The following is a 26,225-nucleotide window of genomic DNA, read 5'->3' on the forward strand; positions in this document are numbered from 1 at the left end:
AGGTCAATGACCCTTCATAATTTCTTCAGCATTCTACATTCTCCTGAACCACTCCTCCTACAGTCTCTATGTTCAAAAGCTCCAATAAGTATTTTGTCTCATGACAGCTGCGACCCAACTTGAGTTTTTAAAGCATTTTTAGTTTTAAATTCAAAATTTCCTGCATCTGCTATACTTTTTTGGGGGTTCTAGAATTAATAGCTTAGTTTGGAGTTATCAAGTTGGCATGAATCCAAGAATTGAAACAACATAAACCAGATTAACTGAGTGCTGAATTCCATGTAATATTTCACAAAAAGCTGATGGAACTCAACAGGCCAGGCAGCATCTGTGGAAAAGAATAAATGGTCAACTTTTTAGGCAAAAACCCCAAGTCCTAAGTCCCACCGGCATTTTGTGTGTGTTTTGCTTTGGGTTTCTAGCATTGGCAGATTTTTATCGTGTTTGTAATATTTCACTGTAATTATCGTGTTAAATAGAAAAAAATCTAGCTAATTTAATTTAAAATGCTATCAGAGACTTCATTCTGACTTTCAAAGATACTTTGGCATGTTCTTTGTTCATTTTATAGACTACATAATATCCCTAATGCAAAGATCTGAATTTGCTGCATTAGGTGAGTTTGCTGATAGTTTTACTGGTGGGGTGTATTTTGGAAACAGAGCATTTAGAATGATAATTAGGAATTGTTTCTTGGTAGTGCTTTGATTACTAAACTATTCAATCTGATCTAATGAAGAAGTCAGTTAGGACTAATGAGGACAGATTGTAACAATAACAGCAGATTAACTCTGCATATTCTAAACTCCTGAACTAAAAGCATGTTTGGAAGGCTCAATCAATTGTAAATCACTAGAAGATTATGCAAATAGCCCCCAGCTGTGATTTAAATCCTAATTCTGTTGAGATAAACAAAAGCTTGGCAGGCCCTCTCCCAAATCCAAGTACCTTTTAATTACAAAAAAAGTCAGAGGTGTAATCATTCATTTCTTTGACACATACTTGTCAATGAACATGGGAATGTGGAGTGTTACTAACAGTAGATACATTGCCCTCCCACAGATGAAGTCAATTACAAATATCAAAAGAGGCCCACACTGGACATCCACCAGGTTTTTGAAGGTTTCATATAGTATTAGATTTGTGCCTATCATCTAGCCACTGAATACACATAGCTGGCTAAATCTTTTCACCATTCCTCATGACCAATATTCATCATCATGGCACAAGTACAAATCACTTTAAATTATTTTCATCCTAGAATTAATAGCACAGCTTGAGGTTAAATAAAATGGAAACATGGCATAAACCAGGTGACACAAACATGAGAAAATCTGCAGATGCTGGAAATCCAAGCAACACACACACACACACAAAAGTGTTGGAGGAACTCAGCAGGCCTGGCAGCATCCATGGGAGAAAAGGTAAAGAGTTGATGTTTTGGGCAGAGACCCTTCATCAAGACTAAGGCTACGTCCACACTACGCCGGATAATTTTGAAAACACCGGTTTCGAGTAAAAATAGGCGTACATACTAAGCGCTTTTCAAAATATCTCTGTCCACACTAACACGGCTATTTGGGCGAATTTCCTCTACTGGGCACGCACAGGACACACAGAAAACAAGCAAAGAGGTAACGGTATATTTAGTGCGCATTTATCCAGTTAAAGACTAGAAAAACTTCAAAGGAATTGCTTTTGGCTCTCGCACAGGAGGACTTAAAACTGAAAAAAACAAATACTGGAGCGTATGGAGGCAACTGACAGGGAGTTCACGGACAGCATGACCTGGCTGACAACGAACATTGAAAAACTGACTAACCCTGTTGCATTAATAAAGCACCTTGTTAAATGTATAAAACGTCTGCATCAGCGTTATCTTGTATTTCCATACAATGTCACATTAGGCTGCTACACATCTATTGTCAGAGAAGTACTTGCATAAATAGGTAAACCACCTTCATACAAGCAAGGACAGAAAACAGGGCAAAGTGAGTATACGTATTTATTCAGTAAGCTATGGGTCAAAGTATTCGGTGAGTACATTTCTAACTCTTCTGGCTTCAGTCTCGTTGCCATCTGTTCTGAAATTGTTAGGTTCTGTGGGGGATTGCGTTCAAGAAAACAACGAGATGTCGCACTGCGGCCATCTGTTCCGGCACATCATGACAGCGTTTTAAATAGTCAAAGAAGCTCACTTTACAATTTAACTCTCACGCCGTTCACACCAACTGCGCCTTATAACAGCTGTATGGCAGTGCTTGCGCAGTACCAAGCCCAACACTGTGGGCCGAAGGGCCTGTACTGTGCTGTACTATTCTATGTTCTATGTTCTAGAAGCAGAAAAAGCATTGTTGTTATGGTGTTGTCATGACAGCGTTTTTAAATCTCTCCGTTTACCCCGTACACACTACAACGGATATCAGGTGTTTTCTGATTTAGTCACTCTGGAGACCGTTTCTGCAAATCTCTGTTTTCGGGGGATGAAAATGCCACTTTAGTGTGGATGGAGGGTCAAAACGAAGAGAAAAAGCTTTGTTTTCAAAATTATCCGGCGTAGTGTCGCCTAATATCCGTTGTAGTGTGGACGTAGCCTTAATGAGTCTTTACTCTTTTCCAGAGATGTTGCCTGAATTGCTGAGTTCCTCCAGCATTTTGTGTGTTGCGTATATCAAGGGAGGTGATTTGACTCTCATAACTACCTCAATCCACTGACATCTTCTACAAGCCCACTGACTCTCATAACTACCTCAACTATACCTCTTCCCTCTCCGCCTTCCGCAGGGATCGGTCCCTCCGTGACTCCCTGGTCTACACGTCCCTCCCCACGGATCTCCCACCTGGCACTCATCCCTGTAAGCGCAAGTGCTACACCTCCTCTCTTGCCACCATTCAGGGCCCCAAACAGTACTTCCAAGTGAGGCAACACTTCACTTGTGAGTCTGTTGGGGTCATCTATTGCATCCAGTGCTCCCGGTGCGGCCTCCTCTACACCGACGCAGATTGGGGGACCGCTCCATCCGCCAAAACAGACAGGATCTCCCAGTAGCCACCCACTTCAACTCTGCTTTCCACTCCCATTCAGATATGTCCATACATGGCCTCCTCTACTGCCATGATGAGGCTAAACTCAGGTTGGAGGAGCAACACCTCATATACCATCTAGGTAGTTTCCAGCCCCTTGGTATGAACATAGAATTCTCCAACTTCCGTTAATTCCCTCCCCCTCCCTTCCCCTATCCCTATGTCACTCTGCCCCCTCCCCCAGCTGCCTACCACTTCCCTCTTGGTTCCGCCTCCTTCTACTACCCATTGTGTTTTCCCATATTCTTTCTTCACCTTTCCTGCCTATCACCTCCCTGCTTCACCTCCCCCATCCCTTTATCTTTCCTCTTACTGGTTTTTCACCTGGAACTGACCAGCCTTCTCCTTCCCACCCTCCCCCCACCTTCTTTATAGGGCCTCTGCCCCTTCCCTCTACAGTCCTGACGAAGGGTTCCGGCCCGAAACGTCGACTGATCTTTTCCACGGATGCTGCCCGACCTGCTGAGTTCCTCCAGCGTATTGTGAGTGTTGCTTTCATCCCAGCATCTGTAGATTATTTTGCGCTTACGATTGACCTGATTCTATCTATTGACATGTTAATTAAAATAACCCAGTTTATTTAATTTAAAATCAAAGTTATTGGAGTCTTCATTTTGACTTCAATAGATACTTTGGCACATACTTTACGGACTACATGACATCCCTGCTGCATTAGTTCTTCTAATGCACAACTGCACAAGGTGAACATTGCCGACTTGGAAAAGCATTTAGAGTGATACCACAGAATACCTCTACTTAATTCCCAAGTATTGTTGAATTAAACTGTTTAAAAAAAAAACTTGTATAACTAACTTTTACCTTGAATGTTTCACGATTTATAGTAAAATATTTAAAATCTCCAATTATGTTTGCAGAAACTCTGACACATGTACTGATGAAAAATACTGAGTCCAAATTGCAAACCAATTTGGATTTAAATTTGCAGCAGCACCACAAACAAGTTGAAAGGAGATGCTAACAACACACAAAGATGCTGGTGAACGCAGCAGGCCAGGCAGCATCTCTAGGAAGAGGTACAGTCGACGTTTCGGGCCGAGACCCTTCGTCCAGGACCCTGCTGCGTTCAACAGCAACTTTGATGTGTGTTGCTTGAATTTCCAGCATCTGCAGAATTCCTCGTGAAAGAGATGCTAAGTGTCTGAATTTGCATGTTCCTCTCCCAAGACCCTTCCGTTAAGTATACTTTAATCACTTAAAAACTGCAATCTGATAACTTACCGAATGGGTTCTTAAAACAGCAATTATTTTTGAAAGTGCCGTGTTCCAGAGCTCATCAGTAAATGCTCTGGTCACCAACCCTTGTGTTGCATGTAATATATGATCTTCCACCACAAAAAATCTAAAAGACCAAAAAATATGAGTATTAAAAATCTCATTACAGATGAAAAATTTAACATTGGACATAAATAAAATATTTTGTAGCTCTTATCAAAATCCTCGAGGAAACACTAGGGCAACCCACAAGTGTCACCACACTCCTTGTGCCAACATAGCATGCCCGCAACTTAATAACCCTAACCCATAAATCACTGGTAAGTCACAGGAAGAACATACAGGCAGCAGCAGGAATTGAACAATGATCACTGGTGTCGTAAAACATTGCGCCTACTACTACAGTACTGTGCTACCTCTCATTTATAAGAATGACCTGTCCTATTTTGAGATGTTTGTTACAGCATTCATCATCTTCTTTGAAGAACTGCACATCCAAGCTACTACTGTTTTAAAATTCCAAAATATCACTTTAAGATGATACTAACAAGCCTTTAACAGAGAAGATCTTACCCAACAATCTGGTTAAAATACTTTCTGTAGCCTTCAACAGTTTCATGCTATTGTGAAACAAAAAAAAGCAAATTTAGTAAATGGTTATATGTATATTAAACACGTAAAACACACAACTGTTAGCTATCATTCCAAACATTACCATATTTGACTGTGGCTGTAACACCAGTCCTGCTTGCTTCCTTCGCTGTCTTCTATAGTAGTTTTCAAAGGTTTCACGATCACCCTACAATAAAAAGAAATAGAATAACAAAAATTCAAAGCAAATTGTCATTACTTTCTTTTATTGCAATCTTATTTTCATCATTAAAATGTCATAATATTCCCAAATCTGTTGTTAGCATTCATTAAAAGCATCAAGAAGTTTCACCCACTCCCCTTTTCCCAGTTTCACCTATCTGCTGCCACCTTGTACTTCTTCCTCCCATTACCCCCACCCTTTTTATTCTGAATTCTTCCCCCTTCCTTTCCAGTCCCGATGAAGGGTCTTTGCTCAAAACATCGACTGTTTATACCCATCCATAGATGCTGCCTCACCTGCTGAGCTCCTCCAGCACATTGTGTATTGCTCTTGATTTCCAGCATCTGCAGTACCTCGTGTCTAAAACAATTAGGATTTTTCTGGGGTGACTTGATATATTAAGCCTTACAGCAGACCCAATAAATTCCCAGGAATATCACTGAAGCACACTCCATTTTGCCAAAGCTTAATTCTCGATGCTCTCCCATGCTAATGAAATGTATGCTATGCTCACATTTTACCTATTTATTGTAACAGTAATGTCCCCTGGCTTACACATTTCATTTCCAGTCTTGATACATTTGATGTTTGCTTATGCTGAGACTGTTCTCTCAATGGTAACATTCTTGTGGGAGTAGCAACAGATTACAAAACTAAAAATACATCAGCATGATATTCTAAGCTTAGTCGTAAAATATTAATTGGCGTCAATAAATAGCAGATATGCATCATAGACTAGCCTTCAACTCAACTCTCACTCCAACTGGATAAGAGTAGCTGTTTGGAAAGATGAATTCTATTCAATTCTATTCAGGAATAATCCAGTCTGTTCTCTGTTCGTCTATCACTGTCTGGTTTGGATCAGTTACCAAACAAGACAAGAATAGACTCCAAAAGAACCGTCAGGGCTGTGGAAAGGATTATTGGTATGAAGCTGCCCTTGATCCAGGACTTATATGCATCCAGAGTCAGGAAGCAAGCAAGCAGCATCATTGTAGATCCATCACACCCTGGACATCACCTATTCCAACTCCTTCCTTCTGGTAGGCACTTTACATCACTGTATGCCAGGACAAATAGGTACAAGAACAGTTTCTTTCTGTATGCCATCAGTTGTATGAACACTTGAATTTTAGTCTATTATAAACCAAGTTCACCTGTACATACACAGGTATACCTCATTGTATATAGTTCACGATTATTTGCACTATTGTTTTGTTTGCCTTTTGATTCTGTGCAGCGAGAGCTCAGGGAAACCGGCATCAATTTCCCTGCATGTGTCCACATACTAGGCGATAATAAAGGATTCTGATTCTGATTCTGATTCTGAGAGATGAATGGGCCCGTTAAGGCACAACTCATCTTTTCCCACCAAGCCTTCCTGTTTGTACCATTCTCTTTTGCAAAGTTACAGAGTTGTATTTAATTCTTACAAACGCCAGGTTTTGTTGACAATCCTCACTACTTAATTCTTTCAATAACCTGCATAGTTGTTACAACACCTGAAAACAACTTTGTTTCTTTCTAATACTTCGAATTCTTTAAAAAGTACAAAGAACATTTGTAATTTGTTAACTTTAAGTATCAGGCATAGCGTTTGAAGTCCCGCAGGCACAAAGACTTTCACAAGTTGTTTTTATGCAGTCCCTAAGGTAAGGAATGATTCGCACCCACTTCAAGTTTATGGATTCAAAGGCAATTGATAATTCCAATATGGGAGTCACAGACTTTCCATAAATGGAGCAGACAATGGTGTGTGCAGTGGTGAAATCATCTTGTTGTTTATGCAAGAATCTGTGACAGAACCACTTGAATAGTGCATCTTTACCTGATTAGGCATCAGACATGAGAACTACCTGGGATTCCCCTTTGGGGCCAAATGAGTAACTAGGGCTTTAATTCTGTGATTCAATTGGAGAGAAAGACTGACATTGTTTCGAATATCGTTTCGGTGATTTTGGAGGATTTTGTGAAGGCAAAATGGTGGCATCCTTCCAGAGTCTTGAGTTGCAGGTTAAAGATATATAACATTCAGTAGCCACTTTATTAGGTATATCTACATATTAATGTAAATATCCAATCAGCCAATCATGTGGCAACAACTCAATGCATAAAAGCATGCAGATATGGTCAAGAAGTTCAGTTGTTCAGCCCAAACATCAGAATGGGTAAGAAAAGTTAGCTAAGTGACTTTGAAAGTGGAATATTTGTTGGTGCCAGATGGGGTGGTTTGAGTATCTCAAGATCTCCTGGGATTTTCACACACAACAGTCTCTAAAGTTTACAAAGAATTGTGCAAAAAACAAAAAACATCCAGTGAGTGACACTTCTATGGGTGAAAACGTCTTGTTAATGAGAGAGGTCAGGGGAGAATGGCAGACCAACAGAAAAGCAGCAGTAACACAATCACGTCTAACAACAGTAGTGTGCAGTAGAGCATCTTTGAATACACAACATATTGAATCTTGAACTGGATGGGCTATAGCAGCAGAAAACCTCACCAGGTTCCACTCCTGTACCCAAAAAAAGTGGCCACTGGGTGTAAATCATTGAATGTATTGCAAAGGAAGTCTTACAACACTGGAGTCAAATACTCAAGGTACTTGTGTTCATTTTTGGAGGGAAAAAAATGTCGCAAACATTTGTGCTAAAGAAGCACTCTTGATTTTTTTCATTCCTATGAATGTAATACAATTTTTCTGCAATATGGTTTGATTTTACCGTGGAGGTTATTGCTAAGTCAGAGCTGTATTAGCTTATTAGTTCTTCTAAGAGCATGGCACTTATGCTGTGAATAAGAAAGGCTTTCAACTAATAGAAGTAAATGCAATATTAACAAAATCATGAAGAATATCTACTCTATTAAGAACCAGTTTTAAAAAACCATTTAGGACATAGATCTATGAATGATTAGAGAGGTCCATAAAAGTGAATAAGTTGGTGAAACAGGCATTGGTTATGTTACAATTGTTCAAGTTGGTGAGGCCACACTTGGAGTACTGTACAGTTTTTGTCACCCTCTTATAGGAAAGACATGGATAAAATGGAAAGACTGCAGAGAAGACAGATTCCACCCCGCCCCCCCCCCCCACAAGGACCAGAGGACCTGAGTTATAGGGAAAGATTGGCCACAATAGGTCTTCCTTGCAACATAGGGGAATGAAGGATGGCTTTGCAGAAGTGTCTAAACTTATGAGGGTATATACAAGGTGGACAGTTACCGTCTTCTCTCCCCCCCCCCCCACCCACGTTGAGGAGTCCAAAACTACAGGGCAAGAGGGAAAAGATTTAAAGGCAACCCAAAGGGCAATTGCTTCACTCAAAGGATGGTAAAAGTATGGAATGAGCACCAGAAGTGGTTGAGGCTTGAGGGAAATGTGCCAAATACAGGAAATCATACTAGCTGGGTGGGCACCATGGGTCATAGGGCCTGTATCCATATGCTGTGTGCCAACACAACTAAAAAGATCAATCAGCTAAATGCACTTGTAGAAATTTGACAGAGAGAGAGAGAGAAAGCTGCAAAAGATGGAAAAGTGGATGCGAGGTGGAGAACTGAAGAGGGAAGAGAGAAAGGTTTACAGCGGAAGGTTGAACTGGAACAGGTGATGCTGAATTGGAGATAATGAAGACTGCACAAACTGATTACATTGATTCTGGAATGTAGACCAATTTTCCCTGAGTTTATATTCACATTGAGACTGGAAGTGCTAAGATCTGATTTTACATTGCATTTAAAATAAATAGAAAGCAAGAACAAGAGGAGGAGAAAAAAAATGTTGACCATGAGAGCCGTAAGTCAATGAGAGGCTCCAAATGCAAAGATGGAATGTACTTAGAAGGAAACAACAATTCCCTTAACAAATTCAGATGTGTAAGGGAGAACAAAACTAAACAAGTTGTAGACGTGCCCATCACTGCATTTGCCACACTCTTGGGCTCTTTGCCAAATTCTGCTTGCAATAGCTCAAAAACAAGGCACTTTTTAATGTTTAATCTTCACAGCAGGCTAATATCAAAGAGGCCATAGTTGTCAAGAGTGGAGCTAAAAATGACGTACAAGAGATTGAAATTAAAAGAGATTTCTGAGCCATACAGAAGCCTCCAAGAATCTTAAATAGATATATACGCAGATACTTTATTGATCCCAAAGGAAATTACGGTGTCACAGTAGCATTACAAGTGCACAAACATAAATATTAGAAGTAGAAAGAAGAAAAAGTTACCTCAAAACAATCTAACAGGAGGGGGTCACCACTCTCCTCACGAGAAGTATTTAAGCACTTTTATTAGGAAATTCAAAATCCTGGTATTCTAAAGCTGCAATTCCCAACCCGCCCCCACCCCCCCCCCACTCCCATGAGTTGTTCAACAGCACCTACTTAAAATTATTGAATTCTAAGCAAAGGCAAAACAAATAAATAACAAACCAGATTAGATCTCTTCAGATCTTTGTTGTGGACATTAAGACAATTTTAAAGCACTCCTTTTAATAAGGATTGTGTTACATCAATTTTCAAATTTTGTTGTTTGAACTCTAGCTGGAGAGAATACCTACCGCTATTTCACATGCAAGTATTTCTAGTTTTCATTAATCTCATCACATTAATCAACTACAATGTACACATCCAATCAACATCAAACACAAAATGCCAGGAACTTACCAAAATGGTGTATATATGTAGACATCGGTAAACAGGAGAGAAATCTACTAGATCTTGGGCAGTGAGAACCTGCAAAGAATGTGCATTCTTAAGTATTTATAATCAAACATTTAGACAGGCTAAAATAACAAGCCATGCTTTCATTTTCAACTGTTAAAATTGTCAGAACCCATTTTCAGAACCTTTTATAATTATATATTCAGGAAGATCAGTACAAATTGAAAAGGCTCTCTAAATTACAAAATTACATTTCAAATAATCACACATTTCAGGTAACAAAGTAGTACTCGGATTTCAGCATTATGGATGGAACCAAGTAGGACAAATTTAAATACAGCGGATTCTGGTTAATTGAGACACATCGGAACCAGTACATAATGGCCCAATTAAGTGGCTGACCCAATTAGCTGAAGTTTCATAGAAAAAGTTAAAACGGTATAAAAGACAAACTACTGTTTAACTGAGTAACAATTTATATATTTAAATGAAATACAAAACAAAGTAAAACTCTACCAATACCTCTACAGTACTATAATATTTTGTATTAGTTCCTAACAGTTACTGACAAAGAAATATATCCAGTGTATGCTGCCGTGTTCTTTTCATTGACTGTAAATGAACAAAATCAGCGCAGCCACCTAGTGCAGATAATGGACTGCCTTCATACAACGCTTTTAACGATTGCATGCTTCAAAGCTTCATTTTCATTGTAACATTCAAGATGATTATTGTTAATTTCAAATTCATCATAGTTTCCAACTTGTAGTGAAATGGTTTCATTTTCACTCCCAGCCGTTTCTAGCATCTCCAAAACTGAATGCTTGAAACCACGGTGAGCAAAACAATTCCAGATGGTCTTTCTGCTTATTTCCTGCCAACCATCAGTGACAAAACTCTGCTTTTTGAAGACAAACACAAGCAACAGATACAATTTAAAAACTGTTCACTCTAAATGCAATGTAGTGTCTAACAGGCACGCAAGTGCATGCAATTGAAACTAGTTAGAAACTGTTCAACAAGTCTCCTGTCCCAATTAAGTGGCATACTGTCCCAAATAAAGGAAGGGAATCCCGGCTATTTTCTTGATTTGTTTTTGTTCTTAAGAGTTGTCCGAAATAAGCAGCAGCTCCAATTATCCAACAGCCCAATTAACCAGAATCCATTGTAGCTCTAAATTCTGCTATTACAGCATAGATTAAAACATTTACATCAATCTGTATCCAAGGCTTTCCAATAAACTAACTACTTTATGTATGTGCAATGGATCTGAATGATATGGAAGAAACAGGAGCAGGTCACTTAAGTCTCTGAGCTTGCTCCACTAGTAATCAAGATAGTGCCTGTCCCTCTATCCCTCTGTACTCCAAACGCAGTCAATAACCGAGTGTCTACAGCAGTCTGTCATGGAATTGTACCGCATGGAAACAAGATCTTTGCACATAATGTTCACACCGATTACCACCCACACACCTACAATAATCTTGTTAATCCAGTTTCTTATTCTTCCCTGAATGTAACACCACACCACATTCTAATCCTCGCTTATACATTAGAGACTATTTATAAGCAGCCAATTAACCAAAGAATCCGATTTTTGGAATGTGGGAGGAAACTGGATTACCGGGAGGAAATTCATGTGGTCATACGGAGAAGATAAAAACTCCACACAAGCAGCACTCAAGGTCAGGGTTGGGATAGAAAATTCCAAAGTCGAGGCACCCCAAAGTGAAGAATTTTCTCATCCCTCTCCCAAGTGTCTTACCTCTTAATTTAAGGCAGTCGCTCTAAAGGGAACCGGGGCCGGGGGGGGGGCGGGGGAGGGCATTACAATCTATCTCATTGAGCACTCTGAATTTTCCAGCCTTGGCAAGATCCTTCACACATTTCTAAATGCGAGACAATACAATTAGGAAAATGTCCATTCTTATAATTAGACTATGCAGTGTAATTAATTGGTTTCATGTTTATATACAATTTAAATATGGAACAGCTACTAAACTTACCTCTTCTTCATATTCTTCTTCCTCATCCTGTAACTGCTCTGATGTTGCTTCATCCATGTGTCCTAAAACTGCAACACTGGTAGTATACAACTTTCTTTCATTACCAATATGGGTTTGCTTCTTTACAACACTATTGAAGGTTCTCTGTTGCTGTGACTGTGGATCATCAACAAAAAGACAACTGTGAATATTCCAAACACAGCTGCTTTAGAAAACTAAATTTTTCAGCATATTTTAAATCCCTTTCTGCACATTTTAAGATACCTTATAGACATTTCTCCAAATTACAAATCATTCCAACTTACCCATACTTAAAATTCATGGTCCTAGTAGAGAAGCAACAATGCTTTCTGGCCCATTGATGAGACCCAAAAGTAATTTCTGTGGCATGGGCTTCTCTCTTTGCTGGTGTCAGTTGTTTGATATCAATCAATACCATAAGAGTCCAGCAACAATGATTTCATCAAACTGATTGAGCTATTATATTGGAGAATTTTCACAAGTAACAAATCAAGTAGTAAAACCTATTTCAACATTCTAAATATTTTACACTGCACAATCCAAAAGATGAGAAAGTGGCAGCTACAACATCAAATATTTTAATATTAATATTATTTAATGTTTAAAATTTTCAGAAACAGTATTCAGATAAACAAAACTACTCAATTACTGAACAGTAATTATGATTTACTACACTATCAAAATCTGATCTTAAAACATTATTTGCTGAGTATTTTACAGTGAGAATGGTTAGTAATGGCTTAAAATTCTAATTTCCTTCCGTACCAGAAATGGTTGTACAACAATATGAACTACAAAAGAGCAGGTATCCATTAACAGGGACTCCAGGACTTCACTATCACATCTATTCCAAAATTGATTGTCATTTTTATACAGTAATGATGATGAATGCTGATAGATTCATGGTCATTATAGATAATAAGCAACACCCAGAGACTGCAGAAAAGCATGATACACCACAGCGATCCAGCTATTATTGTATGGTAGTTCAAAAATTATGTGATATTCTAAGCCAAACAGTACCCATATGTTAAACTATCTTGTAATGGAAGTTTGGAGTGTCAACTCTACCAATACAGATTTGCATATATTGACAACATACATTTATTTAAAATAGCAGCAGGAAACACTTAACTTAGTGGACACTACTTTAAAAAAAATACTATCTTCCACAATCAATAAATCTTTTTCATCCTTAAACAGCATTCTTAAAGCTCAAAACTTCCTTGGAATATTTATCAATTGAAAAAGATATGCCTGGGAAAATTAAGCTAAGTGTTCTACATCAACAAGGATTAGCAATTACTCCAGCCCACCCCAACATTTCTTCCATCATCCTTCAGCACCAGCTCCAGTTATTGTAATCTCACTTTAGCAAAACTAATGAACAAAAGATTGGAAATCCTCCTGGTCTATCTAAATCAGCATAACCACACCAATCACTTTTATTCATTGTTTAGTTAGAATTTTTAATAATAACATAGAACAGTACACACTGTTACTGTGGTAAAAGATTGCCAAAACAAAATGATAGTAGTTTAAAATAAGTTAAGAAACTAAATTTGATATTTTCTCACTTGTTTCATGGCCATTTCTCCTATTTTATCAGAATGTTTCCGAATACTTTCTAGGAAATCTTTCAAATCTGACATTGAAATCTCTTTGATCTCTTCTCGCAGTCTGGGAATATTTTCAGTCATGATTTGACAGAAACGATACTGATAAACCTGGGGAAGATAGGTATTTTCTAGAAGTTCCATAGTTTTCAAAGCAGAATAATATCTGAAATAAAAACAGATATTTACACGTTTGTATGAAATCATGTTCAATGCACCAAATAGGCTATAATGAGATACCAAAATAATTTAAGTTTTGAAAATGCCTTGGCTCATTGCACTTCAGGAATTTTAAGGATCACCAAATAGAGGGCTTTCAAAAAAAAGACAAAGTTTTCCCTTTTAATTTTAAACTTCAGTCTAGGCACATTTTTGCCCAATTTTAGAACAGGATAAAAGCTGTTGAATTCAAGTTATTAAAAATTTCAATCAAGAAATCTTTGGAGGCCAATATCAGAACATCCTTCAAAAGGGGAAACCCTCACAAGACCTCAGGGCCTGATGTTATAGCAGGCCAGGTATTGAAAATCTGTACCAACCAACTGGCTGGAGTGTTCAAGGACACCTTCAACCAATCACAGCTGTGGTCTGAGAATTCCCTCCTCCCTCCCCTCCACCCCCATTTCAAAAGGGCAACAATTATACTGGTGCAGTGTGAGCTGCATCAACGACCAGCAATTGGTGTTTCAAGAGACTGATTATGGCTAGAATTAACTCCTGCCTGAGCAAGGACCTGGACCCACTGAAACTGGCCTACTAGCACAACAGGTCTACAGCAAATGCAATCTCACTGACTTTCCACTCTGCTTTGGAGCATGCAGCCAATAGTAAAACATACATCAGGCTGCTGTTTATTGATTACAACTCACTGCTCAATACCATCATCCCCCCAGTATTTATCACCAAGCTTCTAAATCTGTGCCTTTCAACCTCCTGCAATTGGATCTTTGACTTCATTGTTGGGAGACCACAGCATATATCAGTAATAACATTTCCCTCTTTGCTGACACTCAAAATAGGCACAGCTCAAGGATGCGTGCTTAGCCGATGCTCTAATCTCTCAACACTCATGACTGTGTGGCTAAGCACAGCTCAGACAGTATCTGTAAATTCACAGATGGCACCACTGTTATTGGTAAAATCTCAGATGCTAATGAGGAGGCATACAGGAGAGAGAGAGATAAATCAGTTGTTTGAGTGTGCAGCAACAACAACATTGCACTCAACATCAACAAGACCAAGGAATTGACTGCACTTCAGGAAGGGGAATTCAGGAGAACATGCATCAGTCCTCATTGAGGGGGTCAGTGGTAGAAAGGGTAAGCAGTTGTAAGTTCCTGGTTGTCAGCGAGTGTCTCAGTGGACCCACTACGGGCTCAACACACACTCATGCAATAAAGAATGCACACCAGTGGCTCTACTTTGTTAGGACTTTTATGAGATTTAGTATTTCAATGAAGACTCTTACAAAATTCTATGAACATACAGAGGAAAACATTCTAACTAGTTGCACGACAGCCATGTATCATGCTTCGATGAAGAGGATTGCAAGAAGCTGCAGACAGTTATGGAAGTCAGCCAGTTTAATCACAAGTATCACCCTCCTCACCAGAAGTCACCTTCACGAGGCAGTGCTTCAAGAAGGTGGCATCTATCACTAAGGACCCACCCCATCTGGCTTACTACCATCAGGTGTGTGGAATAGGAGCTTGAAGACCCATATTCCAATGATTCAGAAACAGCTTCAGCTATGCCATCAGGTTCCTGAATGGTTCATGAACATTACATAATTTTTTTGCACTATTTACACAACTCATAATTTATAGTGTACCATAGAGCCCACTGTATATTATGTGACTACTTTATGTTGTAGTAACACATCGTTGAGCATGCGCTATTAGGCGCGTATTGATCTGTACGTGTGTGTTCAGTTCTGTTTCAGTCAGTAAAGAACCCTGTTAACTTAACTCCCGTCTCCAGCGTTCTGTTTTCTTAGTCGAAGCAGGCGTGAAATGCACCGAGCTCATCTGCGAGCTTGGATTTACTTTGTAGAAGGTCATAGTATTCAACCTTTGCCACAGCTGTCAGGCATCCTTCTGTGATTCATGTTTGGTCCAGAATTGGCACTTTGCATGTGAGTTACCTGCACCTCTTGTATCTTACATGGTTGCCAGTCTTGAATGCCACTGATCTGTCCCACAACAGATTGCGGGTCTCTTTTCAAACTCCAAAGTTTGTAACTCCACAGTTGATTATTGCCACCAATGTCTTCGGTATACAGAATTAATGCTTGCAAGTGGGCACAATGAATATCAATACTGAAATGATTTATTAACAATGCTGAAGAATTAACAGTAAAATTATGTGCACATTGTTCTAACAAAAGTGGATAAATGTGAGGTTATCCACTTTGGTGGTAAGAACAGGAAGGCAGATTATTATCTAAATGGAGTCGAGTTAGGAAAAGGGGAAGCACAACGAGATCTAGGTGTTCTTGTACATCAGTCACTGAAAGCAAGCATGCAAGTACAGCAGGCAGTGAAGAAAGCTAATGGCATGCTGGCCTTCATAACAAGGGGAATTGAGTACAAGAGCAAAGAGGTCCTTCTGCAGCTGTACAGGGCCCTGGTGAGACCACACCTGGAGTACTGTGTGCAGTTTTGGTCTCCAAATTTGAGGAAGGACATTCTTGCTATTGAGGGAGTGCATCGTAGGTTCACAAGGTTAATTCCCAGGATGGCGGGACTGTCATATGTCGAAAGATTGGAGCAACTGGGCTTGTATACTCTGGAATTTAGAAGGCTGAGAGGGGATCTTATTGAAACATATAAGATTATCAAGGGATTGGACACATTGCAGGCAGGAAGCATGTTCTCGCTGATGGGTGAGTCCAGAACCAGAGGCCACAGTTTAAGAATTAGGGATAGGCCATTTAGAACGGAGTTGAGGAAAAACTTTTTCACCCAGAGAGTGGTGGATATATGGAATGCTCTGCCCCAGAAGGCTGTGGAGGCCAAGTCTCTGGATGCTTTCAAAAAAGAGATGGCTAGAGCTCTTAAAGATAGTTGAATCAAAGGTTATGGGGATAAGGCAGGAACTGGATACTGATAGTGAATGATCAGCCATGATCACAATGAATGGCAGTGCTGGCTCGAAGGGCCGAATAGCCTACTCCCGCACCTATTGTCTATTGTTTTCATTTATAGCTTTGTTATGTAACCCAGCCACATACACAACATATAGTAATTGTCTTTGCACCGTACTGTTGCTGCAAAACAAATATCACATTATACAAGACAGTGATAATAAATCTGATTCTAAAAATCCATGTTTTTTTTACTTTATATGATGAGATTTTGTTTATAATGCATCCATGAATATTGATTCACACAATTCAGTGTTTTACATTTGTACTGACTACAGGCACCAATGTAATCAGCAGAAAAACAGTGCACAGTGCCTTCTGAAGAGCACTAGAGTGGTAACATCTGGATAGCAGGAGCTAGAGTATGTATATATTCCAAGAATGATTTCTGAGGCATCTCCTCCTCTTCCCATTCATCAGGCTACTGACTAATATGGATGTGAGAAAGGTGCAACATTTACAGTATATGAAACCCCAAAACATTATAACCATGATTCTTTAATTCTCTTTCCAATTTCCACGAACGTACACAGCCCATTTATGATTTTAAAAAAATACTTGAATGTTTGAAAATAAACTGGTGAAAATTTTTAATTATACCAACTATCATTCCGTATTCTGAATATTTATTAAACCAGCATAGAATGCCAGACAGCCGTTTGTCTAAGCAGCTGCTGTATGGAGAACTGTGTCAGGGCAAGCGCTCAGTTGGGGGGCAGAAGAAACGTTACAAAGACTGCCTGAAAGCGTCCCTCAAAGGCCTGGGTGTTGACATCAACACGAGGGAGACGCTTGCCCTTGACCGTCCAGCTTGGCACAGCAAGATCACCACAGGAGCCCGTGCAGCTGAAGTCAGGCGCATCATCGAGGCGCAATGAAAGCGTGCTGTGCGCAAGGCCCGAGCAGCATCCACTGCCACGACAGCACCCACCCACTTGTGTCCCACATGTGGGCGAGCCTTCAGGGCCCGGATTGGCCTCATCAGTCACCTCCGGACCCACAGCCACCAATCTCCCATTTGACTTTGAAGTCATGCTCATCTTCGACTATGAAGGACGAACAACAACAACAACATTACCAGTAGAACACTTTTGAAAAGCTTTTACTCGTTTATATTTGTGGTAGCCTTTGATATGATAAGCTGAGGTTTTGAGTACAGATGAAAAATTTCTATTCCCTATTACACTAGATCATGTGCACTTTGAAGTAGCTTATTTTGTCTAACACCAGTACAGCACTGTGGATATGTCAGGTTACGTCTTTATTATATTATAAAATTGTGTAACGCCCAAACTCCAACACAAAACAGTTACAAGAAGATATTTATAATAGCATCAGTCAAATGAACCATTTTATTGAAATTTTATTTATCAGCTAATCTCAGCACTGTTAGATCATCTGGAAAGCCCAGACTTTGAGATCAACATTCATACATAATCCACACAAATCCATCCTGCAACCCCTCTCTAATTATACGCATCTGTAGAACAAGACCTTGGCCTTTTAACATCTGTTCTCATAAAATATTGAGGCCTTTTTAATTTGCAGGTCAACTGCAGGTCAAGGTCCAAAATAAACACTGCAATTTATTTTAAGCTGAAATAAAATGCAAAACTCAGCACAAATTTAGTTCAAGCGATAGCAAAATAATACACGCCACAAATGTTGATACATTTGTTGCCAAAAAGTTTTATTTGCAAAAACTATGATCAATGATTTAATAAACTCAATATATCTTAGATGATTGTGTGTAGCTTTTACCTAAACATATGACTTCCATTGCATTAATCTTAAGAATAAGTGCATGCACTGACAAGAGTTAAGATATGACACTAGTAAAGATGGCTATACACAAATCAGTTAAAAGAATTAAGATTCCATCTGTTTACCATGAGTGTTTTCTAATTTGCTAAACTAATTTTAGAATTGATATCCATTTAATCGAAATGCAAAAACACCATCTACTAGTTCCTTCCAGAAAAGATTCATCATTTTGTTAACTCTGCTGCTTGAGTTCAGCATTAGTTATGAATAATTTATATATTATCATAAGCCATTAACCCAAGTGACTCCCTAACCTGATGTTAGTAAATCTTTATGTCAGCTTCGTAATGGCTTTTTAATGACTGACAAGTTTATATATTGCCCACTTACAGGTTTTATTTCAAATGAATGTACTTCATTAAATGCAAGTCATAACAGAATCCCATTGGAATAAAAGGTTTTAGAATATTGACTTTTACATTTTTTGGAAAAGCCACAAAGGCACATATATTAATTAATTATACTACTTACCATTATATCAGCATTTATATTGCGGCTATAAAACTGAGCTCCAGAGCAACCAATATTTGGACATCGTATTGTCAAATTCATCTTGACATTGGCAATTAATACACATGTTCAAGTTTGTACCATACATCATATACCTTCCATATTGGTAACTTATCAATTAACACTCACTGGAAGCATGCAGAATCAAGAGACTCATATGCATAAATCGCCTCACAATGCTTAATGAGAGTGCTACTAAATTAGAGCTTAAAACTCATGTTTTCTTATTATCGTGCACAGCTGAACACTGCCTCTGCAGCAGGATCTCACCCCTGCAGTAGTATTTATAAAAGGATTGTCAACTACTTACAGTCTTCCTGATGATTGATTTCTATGGGCTGTTGTTTTAATTTTAAGAGGATTTGGTATTTTCTACTGCTCTTTAAAGTTGCTAAAGTTTACAAAGAAGTGCAAGGAGTGTGTGCCGAAGGAACATCTTGACTTAAAGCATCTGCATACAGGGTTCAAGCAATGACCCCTCACTAGATGTTCCCCTTGGTGCATTGTGTATGATGGAATGTAGAGACAAGGATGAGACCAAGAAGAGGAGACAGAACAAGCCAAGAGAAAATAGGTCAAAAATACGCTAGGAAGAGAAGCTGGAGCTATTATCTGTATTCTTCTCAGGAGTTAAATATGCACTATGACCTACACTTTTACATGGATTTCTGCAAATAACAGCACGAGAGCATATCCCTCGAGTAAGAATATCCTTTTGAGCATATCACCTTTTCTAGCCACAATTTCCATCTTGTAACAGGGCAAGGACTGTTTTGCCAATAAGGTTCAGGGAGCATGAAACTTTGGGCACTGGGACCTTCCAAGCTGGACTGAAGATATGTACAATGCTTTACTATTTGTTCCCTCTGCTATACATGCAAGGTTATTTATGGATTCTACTACTTCTAAACAGGTGGCCAAATTTTATTCCCACTGTTAGGCAGCAGCATACAGCAAATGGATTCAAGGCTCCTCCATGGTGCTGTGAATCACAAAACACATGCAAGACTGTTTAAGATATTGAACAGTCAAATGGGATTCCACTGTTTCAAAGTCCAGCTTTTGCGTGACCAGACAAAGCACATCATTCAGATCATTGATTATTCAAGGACATATGGCAATTTCTTCAACGTGATCGAGTCTGCTGTATTAACCACAGTTAAACCACACAAAGCAAATGTGTGGCTGCTGGACGACGAGCACTTTCCACTGAAGTTATGCTTCTTGAATCCAATGTGCAGCATCCACGTGAAATTGGATGCAGCAGGAAACTGCTATTCCTGGCTAGATTTTCAGAAGAGATTCACAGATCCTGCAGAGATTTCAAGAGCAGTATTTCCTCACTCAATGTCACACAACCTTGCTATCATAAAGACTGAGACACTGCTACTTGATATTTAGCAAAGAGAAAGAGATATTAGAACAGAGAGGGGGCGCTCGAAGATCCTTCCTCAATCCTCTGATCAACTCATTAAACCACATTAATAAACCAAATCTCAACTCAGCAGTAGTTCCACATTAGCTTTAAAAGTGGTTTTAAATTTAAATACATGTTTTATAATCAGGTTTTAAGAACACAGAGTTACACCGCCATCCTGCTGCACTTTGTAGTCTCGTCTGGTCCGCCTTGGCTCAGACCTCCCGCGCCCGCTTGATCTACCCACCGCAGCACCGTGCGGCAGGTAGCCAGTAATGGAGGAGGTGCAGCGCGATGAACATAGCAGTACAGACACAAGGACGTCCAACCCCACCGCCCTCCAACATCAGAATACAGAGCTGACCCAGCAGGAGTCGGTGCAGTTGGAAAGTGAGTATCTCCAGCAATCGTCGAACGATGCATCCTCTTCACAGAAGTCCCATGAGTTACTCTCCAGTTGCCCATCATACACGAAGATCCTGAATGAGTTGTCATCGGGAGACGCAACAACCCAGAAGAATGACAAAGGGAACAAGGAGGCCGATGCCAATCCCCTCACCACCTTGACGGTCCCTACACCTGTCTATCAAACCAATACATTGCCATCACTCCAGGTGGAACCATCCAGCTGGCCAGTGTGGGGGCTGAAGGTGTCCATGGTCTGCAGGCACTCAACATCCAGCGCCGGGGCTGTGCAGCAGGGGACCACCATTTTACAATACACACAGACGACAGATGGGCAGCAGATCCTGGTCCCCAGCAACCAAGTTGTAGTGCAAACTGCCTTGGGGGACATCCAGATCTACCAGATCCAGACCACTCCAACCACCAACTCCCTGTCACACACGGTGATGATGACTTCACCCATCACCCTCCAACCACATGCCATCAAGACTGAGGATGCCACGCTGAAGCAGGAGATCCAGCTGATGAAGAACAGGGAGGCTGCAAGGGAGTGCCACAGGAAAAAGAAGTACATGAAGTGCTTGGAAAACCACGTGGCAGTGCTTGAGAACCAGAACCAGATTCTAATTGAGGAGCTGAAAACCCTGAAGGACTTTTACTGTCACAAAACTGCCTAGGCACTTTGTCAAACCCTGAACCCTCCCCAAATAGTGCTCTCTGACTGGAAGGGCATAGGCACTGTTTTTAGAAACTACAATTTACAGATGCATTGAAGGATCTAAGGCGTAGGCAGGGGATCTGGCTGTGGCTCTGGATTCTCTGGACCAGCACCTCTTCTGGAGTAAGGGAGAGCCCCGTAGAGAGAGAGAGGAAAGGACTCGCAATCACTGGACCAACTTCATCAGTCACCTTTAGCACTTATCCAGCAGACTCTGTTTCAACCCCCTCTCCCACGGCAGTACTTTGTATTGTATGTTTGAATAATCAAAAAAAAAATTTAAAAAGAACAGAGTTACAATAGTAACATAACAGGAGTAGAAGCACCATTTCAGTTTCATGATTCATTCGCATGCCAAAGGCCTCCAATGACTCCAATGTTATTCCCAACATCAGGCATATCTTTATGTTGACCCCAAGGTTCCCTTTATTATACTAAACTTATCTCCTTAGCTTACTCTTGAAACCTAGTTGCACAATTTAAAAAAAGTACCCTAAATGATTGAAAGTAGAATTTATCCAGCTTTTGTTTCATGACTCAACACTGGGAGCACAGTTCTTTACTACATTGCTTTCAGTCCAATGAGTTCCTTGGCATATCATGCAAATATATTTGTATTTATGTAAAAAAAAAAGTGCCAAATTAGGAAGTAGATTTAATCTGGATCACACGTTCTGTTTGAAGAAAATTGCATAAAACCAACAGGACAGGAGTTCTACTAACCAGATTTTTAAATACTGTTTTTAGTGCTGGAATGCTACAATTATAGCTTCAAGATCATAGTTTATTTTATTATTATTTCAGGTGATGCATGTTTTGGTTGTAAGACAAGCGTGTAGTGTCCATCTCAAATTATCCTGAAGGTAACAATGAGATGTCTTCTTTAACTGTTACATTATATATGGAAAAGGTGGTTCCACAGTGCTATCAGATAGATCAAATTCCTAAAATACATTAAGAATGAAAGGAACAAATATTTTCCAACCAAGGATGATGCATAGCCTGGCAAGATACTCTAGTATTGCCAGGAGTCAATTTTGTTTTGTCCTTCTAGCTGTTAGAGGGAATAGTGTGAGAAATACTGCTGAAATAGTCTTGGACATTTTTTTGCTGTGCATGCCAGCAGGGGATGAAGTAGTTTCCTTTCATTCAGTGTGAAGTTGCAATTCAAATATACCAAAATATGTCTGCTGCAGTGCTATAATATATTTAAGAGATAATCATGGTGATCAGTCATCTCAGAAAATTATTACATGATTATTGCCTAATATACTGAATTGGTCTCATTAAATCATGTAATTTAATCTATTAGTAAGACACAGCTGTTACATTTAGTACTGCACGCATTATACGGAACTCACTTGGTTATATTAATGAGTGCAGAAAAATTGTAATTTGATGAGCATGCTGGATACCTGTATAATTTTTAAATTAGTTTATAATGTGTTCTGATTAATCAGTAGCTGAAAAACAACTCATATGGCCAGGTGGTTCTAATAATATGCAGGGTACTGAAGTGTATTTTCACAAATGGGTAAAAATCCAATGATTGAACATTCAATTTGATCTATTTTCAATTTGGAGACTGCACTCTGGGCACAAACATACTAACATCATTTTGAAATTCCAAAGCACACTGATAAACTAAATTAATAACCAAGTGGGAATAAAGAAAACAGAAGCATGCAGAGGGTGGGAAGAGGAGGAAAAAAAATGGTAAAAGGAGATCTAATAAATTTTAGAACCATTCAGAATGTCATAGCTTTGGCCAGCTGAACTGACAATATAAGCCAAACTTTTATAGATACAGCAATGTAAACCAATAATGTCACCCAAGTCTTCAATATTTATCAAATTGTCAATTAAAAGTGCAAAACAGACTGAAATATGATTTGAAGTATGCTTTACACATAGTATTTGCAGTGTTATTTCTTAATACATTAGGTAAATGCATTTTAGATTTATAGATACTGATAAGGAAGTAAACTTCATCTTGATCAGACAACACATAAAGCAAGAGGGTTCACTGATGTACAGCCATCTGTTATTTTGCATTTTAGTGTGCACATGAAATGAACCTGCACATTAGAGTCTGAAGTAAATGTAATTTTTTTAAAAAATTACAAGGTTCTCAACCTTTGTTAACTAAAATAGAAATCAATGCCATTATCTATGGTAGAAAATGTTTTAATCGAAATTTTTGTAATGCAACTTTTTTCTGTGCAAAGCCTTATTAATTTGTCACTGATTAATGTGGAAAAAACTGAGTAATAAAATATTAATTTGTTTCTTGGCAAGAGATATACCAGGATGCAATTTTTCTTTTGCATATAGATTGATAAAACAATTTTCTGCACACTTTGAAAGAATTTGACAATGCAAGGAACCTCAGAGAAGCCATCAATCAAGAACTGGCTTCAGGCTCCAGAAGCAAAAAGGAACAGAGGATTTGAGGAAGCTCTAAACGCAAACTTCCCAGGGAGGAGATATGGTTTCATAACAATGTGTTTAAACAGATGACTTAGGCATCCAATTTGCATTGTTGATTTCACCATTCAGTTATGCTATTATATTTCCCTATTTTGCAAATATATCTCCGAGCACTTCAGAACTACACAAAAATATGAATATACTTCAATGAGACCAATTAGACTCATACCCATTTTCTACAGCTCCAAGAAGAAAAAAAATAGGAGGTTGAAGGGACAGCATCTGTTTCACATGGCAGCAAATTTACTTCAACTTTTGATATACAGTATCCTATTCACTTGGCAATACAATATGGGTTGCTGTACTTTTTCTGCCTGCTGTTCCTTCCTTCTTTGCCAGGCATTTAGAATACCTTTTCAGGCAAACACAAGCTCCAGGAGACATGTAAAATGAAAGATAAACTATTAACACCCTTTGGCTAGAAGACTAATGCAAATGCCAGAGGGTTGGACATTAAATTTAGATGGTTATAATGAGCCAATGACAAGCTCATGAAATAAATTACTTGCAATTATTAACATGGACAAGATTTTACAGTAATGCTTATTCAGGAAACTTAATTACAAATATTGCATACTTACCAAACTGTACAGAGTCTACACAAATCTTCTTCACAAGGAAGACAATTGGCAGTGGCATATTCCATAATGTAGCAAAACTATGACACCTTTCTATTGTTAGGGATCTTATTTCATCATGATCCACCATTTTTGCTTACTTGATATATTATTAATCTAGTTATAATTATTCAATGAAGTTTGACACTTTAACTAAGTGTCAAAGTGGAGGATCTTTCCTGATTTCTTATCTGTAGTGATGAAAGCAGCTTGGAATTTGAATCAAATTAAGCAATCAGGTTGACTCACAACTTTAGCCTCTACTTACTGACTTATCACAAGTGAATCTTTTATAAAGAACATAATTATGAGACAAAGTAGACTATTTGGCCCTTCAAACTTGCTGACATGCAACAAGTTCATGGCTGATCTTCCACTTCAGCTTCATTTTTCTGCTCTAAGCTTTATATAAAACAATTCCCATAATATCCAGAAATTTACCTCTATTTTAAAAGAACCTAATAACTGAACCATAGCTGCACATTGGGGGCAAGTGCACCCTCTCCATGAAGAAACTTCTTTTCACCTCATAGTTCTAAAGATCTTCTGCCAAGAGGAAACAGTCTCCCAACATCTACTTGACAAGCAGGTTTCAATGGGATAATTACTCATTCAGGGTTATATAGGCCTCATCTACTCACTCTCTCCTCATACAGCCAATTCAATACACCAGGAGCCAGTCCTATGACTCCTTTTATGGCTCCAAGGTACAATATTCCTAGTGCAGTCTAATTAAGGCCATTGTTAACTGCAGTATTACCTTTGACTATCTGCATGTCAATCCTCTCGTAATCAAGGCCAACATCAAGACATCCAAGTCCTTTTGAACATCTATTCCCAAAGAACAAAATCTGCCAAAAGGTCAAGATATGCTCTACTTTTCTGTTTGGAGCAAAGTGGATGGCTTTGAATTTTCCATAATTTACATGTTATATTCTCATCCACTTTCTTGGCTTGGCCATATTCCCTTACAGCCTATTTACATCATCCTCCCAGTCAGCTTTGTATCATCAGTAAACTTGAATACGAAATTTAGTCCCCAGCCAAATTATTAATGCAAATTTTCATTAACTGGAATCCAAGTACCAATCTCCACTGATCAGGGCTATATTACTGCTTCAGATAGTAGCTTTATATGACTTTTAATTCATCATTAGTAGCAACTTAAAATGCTGTATATAAGAAACAAATGATTAGGCACAGTTTTTTTAAATGCATACAAGGCATGTATTCTAAACTGGATTTCACATTTTTAGATGAAACATAGCACATTTACAAACAGATGCAATAAGTTATTACTTCTAATGGAATCTGTGAAACATGGAATCCAATACAGTATTAGTAAAAATGCTACATTCATCATTTTGTTTTTGCAAGGTGAGTGGCAAACAAAATTACATAATACACAGACATACAAACTACCTTTTGGCCTTCATCTGTTCTCTCACTTTGCTGTACATTTCTAGTACTAAAAAGCAGAAAGGGGGAGAAAAACAAGTTAACAATCATTAATTTAATAAGCAGCTCAGTACAAAAAGGTTTTCAAATTAGTCTACTAATATTAGACTACATGATCTCCCTTAGTATTCCCAATGTACAAAATATAGCCATTGAGGAAGCTCTACAAGGTCATAAATTTTTTTCTGCAGAAAACACCTAGGCTG

General features: G+C 38.8%; 2 protein-coding genes across 5 annotated transcripts in view; one reads left to right on the forward strand and one right to left on the reverse strand.

Moving 5' to 3' along the window:
• LOC134358975 (exocyst complex component 6-like) overlaps nucleotides 1–26,225 on the reverse strand; it is a 194,539-nt gene that overhangs the window by 116,192 nt on the left and 52,122 nt on the right. For all 4 annotated transcript variants that reach the window (XM_063071718.1, XM_063071716.1, XM_063071717.1 and 1 more), the window contains exons 5-11: nucleotides 25,984–26,029; nucleotides 13,397–13,601; nucleotides 11,799–11,954; nucleotides 9,796–9,864; nucleotides 5,033–5,116; nucleotides 4,891–4,937; nucleotides 4,324–4,444 (exon numbers count right to left, since the gene is read on the reverse strand). In XM_063071718.1, the coding sequence (XP_062927788.1) occupies nucleotides 4,324–4,444; nucleotides 4,891–4,937; nucleotides 5,033–5,116; nucleotides 9,796–9,864; nucleotides 11,799–11,954; nucleotides 13,397–13,601; nucleotides 25,984–26,029 (728 nt within the window). The remainder of the gene's footprint in view (nucleotides 1–4,323; nucleotides 4,445–4,890; nucleotides 4,938–5,032; nucleotides 5,117–9,795; nucleotides 9,865–11,798; nucleotides 11,955–13,396; nucleotides 13,602–25,983; nucleotides 26,030–26,225) is intronic.
• Nucleotides 13,631–25,953, forward strand: LOC134358977 (cyclic AMP-dependent transcription factor ATF-1-like). Its single transcript, XM_063071722.1, is given in 3 exon segments — nucleotides 13,631–20,919; nucleotides 20,922–21,009; nucleotides 21,011–25,953. Coding segments are annotated over 3 exon segments (804 nt in total). The 5' UTR covers nucleotides 13,631–20,606; the 3' UTR covers nucleotides 21,414–25,953.

The sequence above is a fragment of the Mobula hypostoma genome, chromosome 19 (assembly GCF_963921235.1).
Source record: "Mobula hypostoma chromosome 19, sMobHyp1.1, whole genome shotgun sequence".
NCBI classification, from domain to species: domain Eukaryota; kingdom Metazoa; phylum Chordata; class Chondrichthyes; order Myliobatiformes; family Myliobatidae; genus Mobula; species Mobula hypostoma.